This window comes from Solanum dulcamara, chromosome 11 (genome assembly GCF_947179165.1).
Source record: "Solanum dulcamara chromosome 11, daSolDulc1.2, whole genome shotgun sequence".
Lineage (NCBI taxonomy): Eukaryota > Viridiplantae > Streptophyta > Magnoliopsida > Solanales > Solanaceae > Solanum > Solanum dulcamara.
This window is the reverse complement of record NC_077247.1, coordinates 54,088,756-54,101,041: the sequence shown is the minus strand read 5'-3', so window position 1 is coordinate 54,101,041 and position 12,286 is coordinate 54,088,756. Positions and strand designations below refer to the sequence as shown.

The following is a 12,286-nucleotide window of genomic DNA, read 5'->3' as shown; positions in this document are numbered from 1 at the left end:
TGCTGGATGACATGACCAGTCAGTCAGAAGGATAATAATGGGAAGGGTCTAGGCTTTGTGAACATGATAAATCCCTCATCTAATCCTCATAGTAACTATATGTCTGCGTCAGTTAATCTGTTGTGTCTTCACTGTGGAAGAAATGGTCATCTTAAAAAGGACCGTGAAGTTCTAAAAAGGGTATTTGAAAATCACTCAAAGTTTGCTAAAAACAAGGATTTAGTAAAAAGGGTTCCTAAAGCTAATAAGTTATCTCATTTGCAGGAACAGTCAAGAGGTAGTAGTCAGTGCTGATTTATGGATAGTGGATGCTCCAAGCACATGACTGGAAGGATTGAAAACTTCCTCTCTTAAAGCACTGCAAGGTGGTACTGTTTCATTTGAAAATGGAAAAAAGGAGTTACATTTTAGGGATTGGTAGAATTCGAAAATGCTTAGAACACTTCATTGAAGATGTTTACTATGTAAATGGGTTAAAATACAGTCTGTTGAGTGTGTCGCAAATTTGTGACAAAGGGAATGAAGTCAGGTTTTTGTTAGAGATGTATTTGGTTATAAGTCTGTCTAGAAATAAGGTGATGCTTATAGCCAGAAGATGCAAAAACATATACGTGGCTGATCTCAGTTCTGCTCTTAGTGACAACTTGACATCTCTTAGGGCTCAGGATGAAAGTGATGATCTATGGCACAGAAGATTGGGACATGTGAGCACATCCTTGCTTAATAAACATATTATTGGGGACCTGGTTTGCGGACATAACAAAGTCTGCGATGCATGTGCGAAAGGAAAGCAAACTAGAGTCTTCTTCAAGTCCAAAAAGAAAGTGAGTACTTCTAGGCCTTTGGAACTCATTCGCATGGATCGGTGTGGTCCCATAAAGATCTAAAATAGAGGTGGAAAGAAGTACATTTTTGTGATTAGGGATGATTTCTCATGATTTACCTGGACAATATTTATGAGATCCAAGGATAAGGTTGTTGATGTATTGATCATCTTTGTCAAGATGATTCAGACAAAGATGAATTGCAAGACAGCTGGGATCAGGTCAGATCATGGGATAGAGTTTGAAAACTTCAAGGTTGAAGATTGCTGAAATGAAGGAATTCATCATAACTTTTCAACCCTAAGAACCCCACAACAAAATGGGTTGAAGTTGTTAACACAACATGTTATGTTACCAACAAATGCTTAATTAGGTCCCGCATCAGCAAATCACCATATGAGCTTATTTTCAATCGAAAGCCTAAATTAAGTCACATTAGAGCTTTTGGATGTAAGTGCTTCGTTTTTAACAATGGAAATGATGATTCCAGAAATGGGTGTTTGTGGGATACTCGTCTTCAAGTAAGGCATATAGAATTTAGAACAAAAGAACTCTTTGTGTTGAAGAAAATGTACATGTTATCTTTGATATAATATTTGGAAGTTCAACAGATTCACTGAGCAAAGAGTTTGCAGATCTGATGAAGAATGAATTTGAAATGAGCAATAATGGGAGAACTGAACTTTTCCTTGAATTAAAATTAGACAAACTCCAAGAGGCACATTTATATGTCAAGAGAAGTATATTAAGGAGCTATTGAAAAAGTATCACATGTTAGATGCAAAACCCACAGATATACCTATGGGAACCAATTCAAAGCTTAACTCAGATAAACCTGGTTCCAAGGTAAACGAGACTGTATAGGGGTATCATTGGGTCACTTTTATATCTTACAACAAACAAGCCTGATATTGTATTTAGTGTGGGGATGTGTGCAAGATTTTAGGCTTGTCTTAAGTAATCTCACCTCAAGGCTGCAAAAAGAATTTTGAAATATCTGAAGGAAACAGAAGTGTTGGTTCTATACTTTCCTGGTGGTGACATATTCAACTTATTTGGATATGCAGATGCAGATTTTGTAGGGTACCTGGTTGACAAAAAAAGCACTTTTGGCATGGTCCATTTCCTAGGATCTTCACTAATCTCTTGGGGTACAAAGAAACAACACTCTGTGGCTCTTTCTATAGCCGAAGCAGAGTATGTAGATGCAGGTGCTTGATGTGCTCAATTACTGTGGATCAAACAACAATTAGAAGACTTTGGGGTTATCATTGACACCAGTCTACTATTGTGTGATAACACAAGTGCTCTCAACATGGCCAAAATTCCTGTTCAACACAAGAGGAACAAACATATTGATGTGAGACACCACTTTCTCAGAGACAATATTGAAAAAGGGAATGTGTGTGTGAAGTTCTGCACAAGAGAAGATCAAATTGCTGACATTTTCACCAAAGCCTTGAGTAGAGAACAGTTTGAGAAAAATCGTTTGAAGCTGAGATTGATTAACTTGAACTAATTTTTCATCACTCCCCTGTTGGCTAGATTCCGAATACAGGTATCCAAGTTTGGGCACATCAAGTATAACTAAAGCTCAATATTTGTACCATCGCAGGTATACACACTCACCTAGATCAGTGAGATGGAAATTGAAGAATGGATAGATTGAATGGCTTGCACTTGACAGTTGTGAGAGACCAGGTCCCTTCTCAGAGGTTTGTATTCATTTTACTGCTTTTGAAATAATTACAAAAATCATCGAAATTGCTCGTGTCACTCATCTTATCTTTGAACCATTGTCTCTTTACTCTGGAACCTCAATAGACACCTACTCATGAGGACCCGACACAACTTTTCATCCTCATTAAAACCTGCACTCAACCTTTTTCAAATCATTTCACTCGAATCCTTCTCTCTTTAAACAAAATTAGTGGCTCTTCATTTTTTTTGAAGCTCCTCATCAATGTCTCAACCCTCTACTCCATCCGAGAAAATTCCCTCTGCAGACACAAAAACACCTTCATCTCACGAAATTGATACTCCACCATCCACTCCTATACACTCTCCTCTTAAGTCTGATAAGTTGAAACTCACTGAGAGTGCCATAAATCCTTCTACAGATCAACATCTTATCTATGCCTGCCTCTACACTTCCTCTTCTTCCTTCCTAAAGGAAAATCTTTCTATTCCTCCAGAGAAAAGGGAGTCCTTTGAAGCTCCTCAAACCTTGTTTACCGAAGATCAACCATCCTCTTCTCAACCTGGTCTCATATCCTCTTCTTTGTCGAAAGACTTTTGTAAGGAGATCTCCTTGAAGAAAAGGGGACTGAGTCTAATATTCTTGCAGCAGGAGATGAGTGGGTGGTGGACAGTATAAATGAAATGAGAAGCGACAGTTTCAAACTTCCCTTTTCTGATGTTAAAGAAAAATCACCAAACTTGCCTTTTTTTTACCCCCCATTTTGGAGGATTTATAGTGTTTCCACACTTTCCCTCCAATGTGACTCGAACCCAGGACCTACCGGTCGTGGGTGGAGGTGCTTAACCAACTGAGCAAGCCTCACTTGGCCAGACTTGCCTTTTGTTCTTAGTTTTCCTGTTTTTGATCGGACGCAGCTGAATGTATTAAAACATGTGAGTGTTGGTGAAAATCAGAAAGAAGACATTGATGATGATGAGCCCTTGATATTGTGAGGTAAGCGGAAATAGGGAAAAGGACAAAAGAAGGAGGAGATCATCACTACTGAGAAGTCCAAAATTGTCGAAAAAGAAAAGAAAAAGATTGATAAAGAGAAGAAAGTAGTTGTGGAGTCTGGAAAGACCGAAAAGAATTATCCTACAAGACGGGCGTAACAAAAGTTATTAAGTGATGCAATGGCTATAAGCAAGTCTAAAACAGTAAAGAAACGTAGACAAATGTCGCAATTTGTGATTGAAGAGGAAGATATTCCAGCTAAAAAATAATTGATGTTTCTAAAGAAAAAGGATGAACGTGAAACTGAGTCGGTTATTGTGTTTGCCAAAATGAAGAAAAGAAGTTTGAGTGTGGTTAAGAAGGATGTCAAAGATACACAAGATGACAAAAAGGATGCCAAAGGTGGGAGCAAAAGAAAGATGGAGGAACCTGCCCCAACCAAGGGACCAGATTCAGTAAGTAAAAGGGTGAAGGTAGAGAAGGTGTTGAACAAACAAGAAAGAATTCAAGTTCTTGAGACACAAAAAGTGCTTAGTAGTCGAGTGTTTGATCCTGAAGTTAGAGGCAAACTTGGGATGAGGATTTAATGGATGCTGTAGAGACACAAGGATGGTCTCATTTATTTGAGTGGCCTATTTCCATTTTTTATGAAAGTGAAATGCGTGAATTCTACTGCAATTTAGAATTCACTGATGATGGTGGTTTCCATACTGTGGTGAAGGGAGTCTGTATTTATTTGGCAGAGGAAATTCTGGGGAAAATTCTAGTTGTAGACCATGTGGAAATTAGTTCAGTGGGAGGAAGACAACTTCCTAATTTGAACTGTGCAGGGGTGTCTAAGAAATTCCTTTAGGGATTGTATCAACTCTACTTTGAGTTCATCAACAAGGTGTTGCTTCCCAGGTCTGAAAAACGCACTGTTGCCTCCTCTCCTACTTTGTTCTTAATGGAAAGTCGCAGTAAATTGGATCCACTGAACCTACCTGCACTAATGATAGAGCATATCATCAAGGTAATGACTGTGAGGGATGGAAAACACGGGTTGGCATATGGCTATTTACTGAACAAAGTTTCTGATCACTTTGGAGTAGTTCTAGGCAAGGGAATACGTGGGACTATCAAATAGGCCTTCCCACAAACTACCTTGGTAGAATGTGAGTACATGGAGGGAAGAGCTGGTAACAAGGCAAAGTCCCAAGTGATAGAGTTGCTTGATTAGAAAAAGATGTTAAAACAGCAAGGTAGAGGAGATGGTTGTGCTACTAGCCAATCGAGATGCTGAGATTACCAGATTGAACGCCCAATTGCTATAGGCCCAGAATGAAGGATTAGGTTCGGGTTAGATATTGAGACTCCAAAGGGAAAATGAAAAGCTGAATGCTGAGGTGAAGGGTCTCACTCAACAAATCCTACAGGTGCATGTAGACTCAAATGTTCTAGACTCTCCTACTCTAGTCCCTTGCTCCTAAACTTCCTGCCCCTTAATGTCCTTCCATTCCGTCTTTTTGTTTCAGTTCTTTTGATCCCTTGTGGCTAGTCCTCAGTCGTACTGGGTCATGTTTTATTTCTTAAGTTGTATTATGTAATACTCTCTTTTTGTTGAAATGCAATTGTTGTGTCTCTCCTTATTTGATTGTATTTTTGGTGATTTTGATTGTGTTGTGCTTGCCCAAGTGGCGGTGAGCTTATGTTTTGCTCTGTATCCTGAATTGGTTTACTGTGTTCTATTTTAATGATGCCAAAAGGGGGAAGATGTATTGAGGGATTGAGGGATCTGGTTCAAGGGGTAGCTAGGATTAAGGGGGAAGGGAAGCTACGTTAAGGGGACCTGGTTCGAAGGGAAGCTACGATTAAGGGGGAACAGGATGAGGGATTTGGTTCAGGAGGAATCAATACTTTCCATGGTTTGTCATCATCAAAAAGGGGGGAAATGTAGTTTTGTGTTTTGATGACCAACAAACCATAGGACCTAATAGAGGAATCAGGTCGCATCAACTTCAATTGATTCCTGCCCGAAATGCAGGGCAGCTATAATGCTGACAAGGTTGGTAAAAAGGTGTCTGCCGGCTCTGCAAACTGTGTACTGTTGCACCAATGAGAGATCTCGAGATTTCTCTCATTGAAGCAATTAAAAGGAAACCTTTTCACAAACAAAAGGTGTTTTTTTTAGATTAACAAAAGTGAATCGATTCAGATTCTCTCGAGAAGCAACATACAACATCTGCACTTAAGGTGACTTGATCAAGCACGTCTAGTAGAGTCTTCTCTTTAAGTGTCAGCTTATTTGAGATTGGCCGCAGAGCGGTACCACCCACCCTACTAGACTTCTCTTTAAGTGTCAGCTTATTTGAGCTTGTAATCATTGTAAGATCAATTTCTAATTTATAAAGAAACATTGATCAGTTAGTTGTCATTGTTATGTTGGAAAGACAGTTAAGTGTTAACCTTGAATTTGTTTGTTGAATTCTACATTAACTAAGGGTAGTTAAGTGGGCAATATCATATTGCTTGGGCTCGGAGTCTTGTAATAAGGTGTTGCAAGCATAGGGGTGAAGAGGATTAGTATCTAGTTATATAGGTTCTAATAGATTAATTTGCTCTTGCACATAGTGAAAATTGGTTGGGTAATCCTGTTGGACAGGTCATGGTTGTTTCTCCTTTGTACAAGGAATTTTTCCACATAAAACTCTTGTCTTGTTTGTTTATTTCCTGTTTAATCAGTTAAGGGACCTGGTTCCATAGGATAGTGGACGCATGCATTCCAATAGGTGTAAATGTGATGTACGCAGCGGTAGAACTTATTACTATCTGCTATTTCTGCAAATTAAGACTCTCTCTCTCTATATATATAAAACTATAGATAGATGATACTTCTAATATATCACTTGGACGACAAAAGACAAACACAAAGCATACATAATATGTTTTGATGCTCTTAGATTGTTGCACTTGGTGTTACATACAGATGTTATTGGATGAAAAGTAACATAGTGATAGTCATGCAAGAATGACATTAACATCAAGACATTACTATCCTATAATACGAACTGTTTCCAACTAGAAACTTCTCTACAATTAGTATTTTTATTGAATGAAACCTTAAACATGGAGTGCTGCTATAAGATACTGTCACAGTTCATCTTTACTACAGTAAAGATCGTTATGCTTATAACTACTTTTTTTTTTTACTAAAATAAGTAGGCAGTATTGCAGTAATAAGAAACATGGAGATCCAAGTTTCAAAAAAAACAAATACGAAGTACTACACAAAAAATCCAGTGTCATATTAGGTTATAGTAAGATATTTTCTTTCCAACTCGCAAAGCTAAAGAAACACAATTTTTTGTAACCGAATTTGTTGGCGTAAAATTTAAATTCATCATCTAATAGGGCATGAAGAAGATAAGGCTTAGATCCCTTATTATATATGGGGTTTTATAAGGAGAACTGCCTGGAATTGGAGTGTTACCATCTTCATCTTATGAAGAAGAAAATTATAAGCACCTCAATACTGAAGGAAGAAAGTTGAAACGAATCTCAAATGATGTTTTATGATTACTATAACCAAAAATATACTAGAGCTACTATAAATTTAACTGTCCAAATTGAAAAAAGATTGTCTATGGCCCATTCGGATAATAGCCATGAAATTCTATGGAGAAAACAAGCACGGACTCACTATTAAAAAATTACTATATTTCCACTGAAATATTTTCACATATATTGTGATTGAATCGTTGAGAGAAAAAAAATTGTATTAGAAAGTTTTTCACATTTCAATGAAAATCTATTTCTTATTTTGCATTTTCCCAAATAAAAGATTCGACGGGACATTAGTGAAAATCATATCTTATAACATATATATTCCACTGATTCGCGGCTCCCTAACCAAATCGTCAACAAAAAAATTCTAATAGTGATAATAAAAAAGATTTGGAAATCAAAAAATCGTGGCTGTTAAAACCTTTATTTTTAATAGTGACTATTCAAGATCGTTTTATCCTAGTGTTGTATATTAAGGTAAGGTCAAGCCCCCCTCTTCTACTTTGTTTTTCTAAAAAAGTTAAAAGACCCGTGAGCATATTTTATTACCCCTCTTCTACTTATTTTCATGATATATAACACCCTACATATAACAAAGGAAAATTGAATGAAAAAAAATGTCTCATAATGAACCGTCAAGATCAAATATGGCTGGAGATATGGTGGAGGTCCTTTTGAACGTGCGTGACTTTGGAACAGTATAATTATCTGGGTGAGCCCACAATATAATGGCACCTCTCAATATCTAAGCATACCCAGTAGTCATAAATTGAAATAATGGGATTCTCGTACATGACTACTCAAAGCTTAAAGTAAGAGCATGACTTATTTTAAGTAAGTTATAAGTTGAAAATTGCTTTAAAAAAATAGATACAGTCCAATTTATTTATTTTAACTTATATATTATTTTCAACTTATAAACTGTTTAAAATAAGTGCATCCAAACAAATCCAATTATTTATTGAGATTTATTTTAAGCACAAAATGACTTTAATTGATTAGTCAAACACTCAAAAAAATTAAAAATAATTTATAAGTAACTTATAAGTCAATCCAAACGGAATTTAAAAGTATTTTTAATAGTTGGTACAATCACTTTTGCACCTTTCTTAAATTGTCAATGAAAGTACCAACGTTTCAAGGAAAATATGCATAATAAGCGTTGTCATTCTCTTTATTAAATTAAAGTTTAACCCAAGCTATGACCTTACATAATTAAGTTCATCAAGAACTTCCTCTGTCCTACGAAAAGAATAGGCAACAATATAAGATACAATATAATAGTAGTAAAATCTAAGTCACTCACCTGATAGAAAATTACTTCAATGAGGAACATCTTCCCATGCAAGATTTCCTTTCGGGGCTGTTATATATGACTAATTGATTGCTCATAATTCTTTGCCACCCGCACTTCTCATTTTTGCTCCAACGTTACCTGCAGCGTCCGAAGCCTTCTCTTTGGCCATTTCATATTTATCCTTTGCTTGTTCATTCATCGTATTCTTGGCAGAGTTGTAAGTTTCATGCACTTTTAATTTGGCCCCCTCGTATCCATCATAAGCTCTGTCTTTCGCATAATTGGCTCTGTCGGTAGCCATTCTTATGGTGTGATCGGCTTTACTAGAAGCAAAGTCATAGGCATCCGATGCTTTATCTTTCATAGTGTCTTTTGAATTACCAGCAATATTAGAAGCCTCATCCCTTGCTCGGTTCATCTTTTCGGATACAAATCCATAAGCATCATAGGCTCTGTCTTCCCCAATTTCTTTGGCATCGCTTGCCTTATCAGTAGCAAAACCAGAGGCATCCGATGCTTTGGCCTTCATCTTGTCTTCTGAATTGCCAGCTATATTAGAAGCTCTGCCCTTCGCTTGGTTCATCTTGTCAGATGCATAACCATAAGCATCATACACTTTGTCTTTCCCTATTTCTTTGGCATGACGTGCCTTGTCTGTAGCATAAGCATAGGCATCCTTAGCTTTATCCCTAACCTTCTCATTAGCTGAACTACCCATTTTGGAAGCAGTATTCACGGAATCATGCGCCTTGTCAGAGGTAAAATCTTTGGCATTATAAGCTTTATGTTTGATGCTTTCTTTGGCATCAGCGGCCATGTCAGACGCAATGTTAGTAGCTCGACCTGCCTTATCAGATGCGGAGGCATAAGCATCACGTGCCTTCTCTTTGGTGAAATCATAAGCATCATAAGCCGTATATTTGGCTCTTTCTTTTGCGTCGGCCGCCATATCAGAAGCAATATTAGTGGCTCGACCTGCCTTATCAGAAGCATAAGCATAAGCATCATGTGCCTTCTCTTGGGCAAAATTGGTAGCATCATAAGCCTTATGTTTGGCACTTTCTTTGGCGTCGGCCACCATGTTAGTGGCTTGACCTGTTTTATCAGATGCATAGGAATAAGCATCATGAGCCTTTTCTTTGGCAAACTCGGTAGCCGTTTTTGTGGCTTTGGCGGTTTTCTCCGATGCATAGGCATAAGCATCATACGCATTTTCTTTTCCTCTTTCTTTGGCGTGACCAGCGGTATCTGCTGCTGCATCCATAGCTTGATTAGCTTTCTCGGATGCAAATTTTTTAGCATCACCCAATTTGTCAGATGCTACATCAGCCATCTCCTTAGCCGTTTGAGAACCATACCTTTGGGTTTCTGCAAAGAAGAATATCTGATTATTAGCAATTCTTTCATTGTACTAGTTGACTCTGGGTTTCTCTAAGAGCATGTTTAGATGAGCTTATAGTTCATAAGTTAGGAATTTTAAGTTAATGACTTAACTTATTTTTGTTGTTTTGACTTAAAACAAGTGCAAACGCTTTTCTGTTTTACCCAAACAATACAAAAGTGTTTAAAATTATTTTGGCCAAAACGCACTTAAAATAAGTCGACTCAAACAGGCTCTAAAAGCTTGGAGACAGCGGAAAAGGTACCATGTGCAGCAGAATTAACAGAATCTCTTGCATTTGACAGAGTCTCTTCAGCTCTATCCGTTAGTCTTTGGGCTTCGTCTTTTGCATCGTCTTGGTACCTGAAAAATGAAAGTGGTAAAACCTGTCGGTACATAACAGGAAATAACTAACATTGCCTACAAAATTTAATTTAATTTTCCAAACCTTCACCTGAAAATGCTTCACATATATTTGAGTTTAATTTGTTCTTTCACAGGTTCTTTATATAATTGTATAACACCTACACTTGTCTTGTCTAATTAAAAAGGGAGAAATGAAATTTTTAAAAACTTGTTAATTAACTCCCTCCCTCCGTTTCAATTAAGATTTTTAGATCTCTTATAAAACAGATTTTTTAAAGAATTAAATGTTTGTCATACAACAAAAAGGCCATTAATTACCTATTTTAACTTTACCATTACCATTTCAAAAGGTTGACAATAGAGACATTACCTATGCAAATCAAGGGTCATGTTGAACAGTGTTGAAAATCAATTCTATATCCACAATGTTTAAGAGTGTACCCTAGAAAAGATACAATGCATAGTACTATTTTTTGAACTAACATTTAGCTAGGGACTAAATTTGTAAAAAGGCATCCAAATGTTATGTTCACGAGCCCAGAATAGTGTCAGCAGATAAAAACTAGATTTGTAGAGCACTACTTGCTCAATGAGGCAGAGACTCGTCAAACATTTGCAAAGAATGATAAATACCACTCCCTTGATCCATCTCAATTTAAATTAAAAGTACCATGAAAAGTATATAGTTAAGTTATTTTTAAAAAGATATTATGATACTTAATTTTGATGGCATTAGGCTAAAAGCTTATAAGTAAGTCAAACTAATTTATAATTTATTTATTTTTGGGTTTTTTTCGCATTTGATAAAAATGAAAAATGCTTACAACCCATTACCCAAGTATTTATACGCCAGAAACAATCTTAAAACAACCAACTTATAGGCATTTTTGGGTTTTTTCGTGTCCGGAGCCCGACTAAATCCCGACTAAATCCGGATCACGCTCATTGTAACATTCACTTCAGAATTTTTTTCATATCCAGAATTCGAATTGAATAGCTGCTATGGTTAACGGTGAAGAAGCCCACCACACACAACTTGGTGCAACTCATGTTGGTAGCATTTTTGGTTTAACCATACACTTTTCACTTTTACCCAAATAACTTTTGTAATCTCTAAAACTTTCTTTCTAAATTATAACTTCTAATTATTTCTCTATTTTATTTCTCCAGCTTGACCTCCTTTTTATTTAAATATAAAAAAAATCAATTTATATTTTTCCTGAAAAAGTTTCGAAGATATTTCTATTATTTTAATACGTTCTTTTACCAAAGACGCTACTCCTTCCGTCATTCACTTTCCCCTTTACCCGCCCTTAAATTTTTTTACTAATATCTCTTAAAACCTTTTTTTTAACTTTTACAAATTAATTTATTTTTTTAAAAAAAGTTAATGATAAAAATAAAATAATACTCCCTCTATTCCATAATTTGAATCATATTTTTTACTACTTTTCACTATCACTTTTTCACTATCACTATTAGTGTACGATAGTATATAACTTTACAAGTAGTATAATTTATCTCCTAAAAAAAATAAAACTTCAATAAATAAAAGAACAAGCGCTTAAAAAAGTTTTAAACATCTAGAACTTTGAACTTTGAAGAATTTGTTTACTTTGAATAATGAAAGATTCCTCAAAAATTTACTTAATATGAAATGGAGGAAACATTTTTTAATTAACCCTATTTTAAATTTATTAATTAACAAGTAATTTAAGATAATTACTTTTAATAATGTGGAAAACGAACTGGAGGAAATACCCGTTTATTACTATCATTTTCAAATTTTGGCATTTCCACTATAAAAAAATATCCAATTAGTTATTTATAAAGTGTAAAAGAGAAAGGAAGGCATTTGCTTACTGGGAGAATTTGGTAGAGACCCAATCAGCCCAAGAAGCGGTTTTGTCTGTAGCATCGTCCGTCGCCATATTCGCTTTCTCTGACGCTTCTTTTCCCCAACAACAACTCACACTTAACATCCCCGCCACCAACACTATAAACAACACCATCCTCAAACCCATTTTTTATTTTTACTTATTAATGTTAGGAATAATTTTCAAGTTTCCAACTCGATCAGTGATGAATTATTATCAACAACTATTTTTTTATATTTTTTGGGAATTGCGAAAGAGTGAGACCGGAAGAGGAAGATATATATAAACTTGGGAGGTTGAAGA

At 36.1% G+C, this 12,286-nt stretch overlaps 2 protein-coding genes across 2 annotated transcripts; one reads left to right on the top strand and one right to left on the bottom strand.

Moving 5' to 3' along the window:
• The first annotated feature begins 386 nt into the window (after positions 1–386).
• LOC129872719 (uncharacterized) lies at positions 387–2,343 on the top strand. Its single transcript, XM_055947639.1, has 5 exons — positions 387–746; positions 1,315–1,345; positions 1,436–1,564; positions 1,892–2,035; positions 2,078–2,343. Exons 1-5 carry the CDS (start codon positions 387–389, stop codon positions 2,341–2,343), a joined length of 930 nt encoding a protein of 309 aa, XP_055803614.1.
• Positions 2,344–8,227: 5,884 nt separating this feature from the next.
• On the bottom strand, positions 8,228–12,208 carry LOC129874218 (late embryogenesis abundant protein At3g53040). The gene is made up of 3 exons (XM_055949474.1): positions 11,970–12,208; positions 10,006–10,103; positions 8,228–9,727 (listed from the first exon to the last, which is right to left on the bottom strand). Exons 1-3 carry the CDS (start codon positions 12,128–12,130, stop codon positions 8,451–8,453), a joined length of 1,536 nt encoding a protein of 511 aa, XP_055805449.1. The 5' UTR covers positions 12,131–12,208; the 3' UTR covers positions 8,228–8,450.
• Between the last annotated feature and the right edge of the window lie 78 nt (positions 12,209–12,286).

Excerpts from the sequence above, each read along its gene's own strand:
- LOC129872719 (XM_055947639.1), top strand. The coding sequence starts at position 387 with ATGGAAAAAAGGAGTTACATTTTAGGGATTGGTAGAATTCGAAAATGC. Across the intron at positions 1,346-1,435 it reads TGTGGGATACTCGTCTTCAA|ATTCACTGAGCAAAGAGTTT; the intron begins GTAAGGCATATA and ends GAAGTTCAACAG. Across the intron at positions 1,565-1,891 it reads ACATTTATATGTCAAGAGAA|ATGCAGATTTTGTAGGGTAC; the intron begins GTATATTAAGGA and ends TTGGATATGCAG.
- LOC129874218 (XM_055949474.1), bottom strand. The coding sequence starts at position 12,130 with ATGGGTTTGAGGATGGTGTTGTTTATAGTGTTGGTGGCGGGGATGTTA. Across the intron at positions 10,104-11,969 it reads GTCTCTACCAAATTCTCCCA|GTACCAAGACGATGCAAAAG; the intron begins GTAAGCAAATGC and ends TTCATTTTTCAG. Across the intron at positions 9,728-10,005 it reads TGTTAATTCTGCTGCACATG|AAACCCAAAGGTATGGTTCT; the intron begins GTACCTTTTCCG and ends TCTTCTTTGCAG.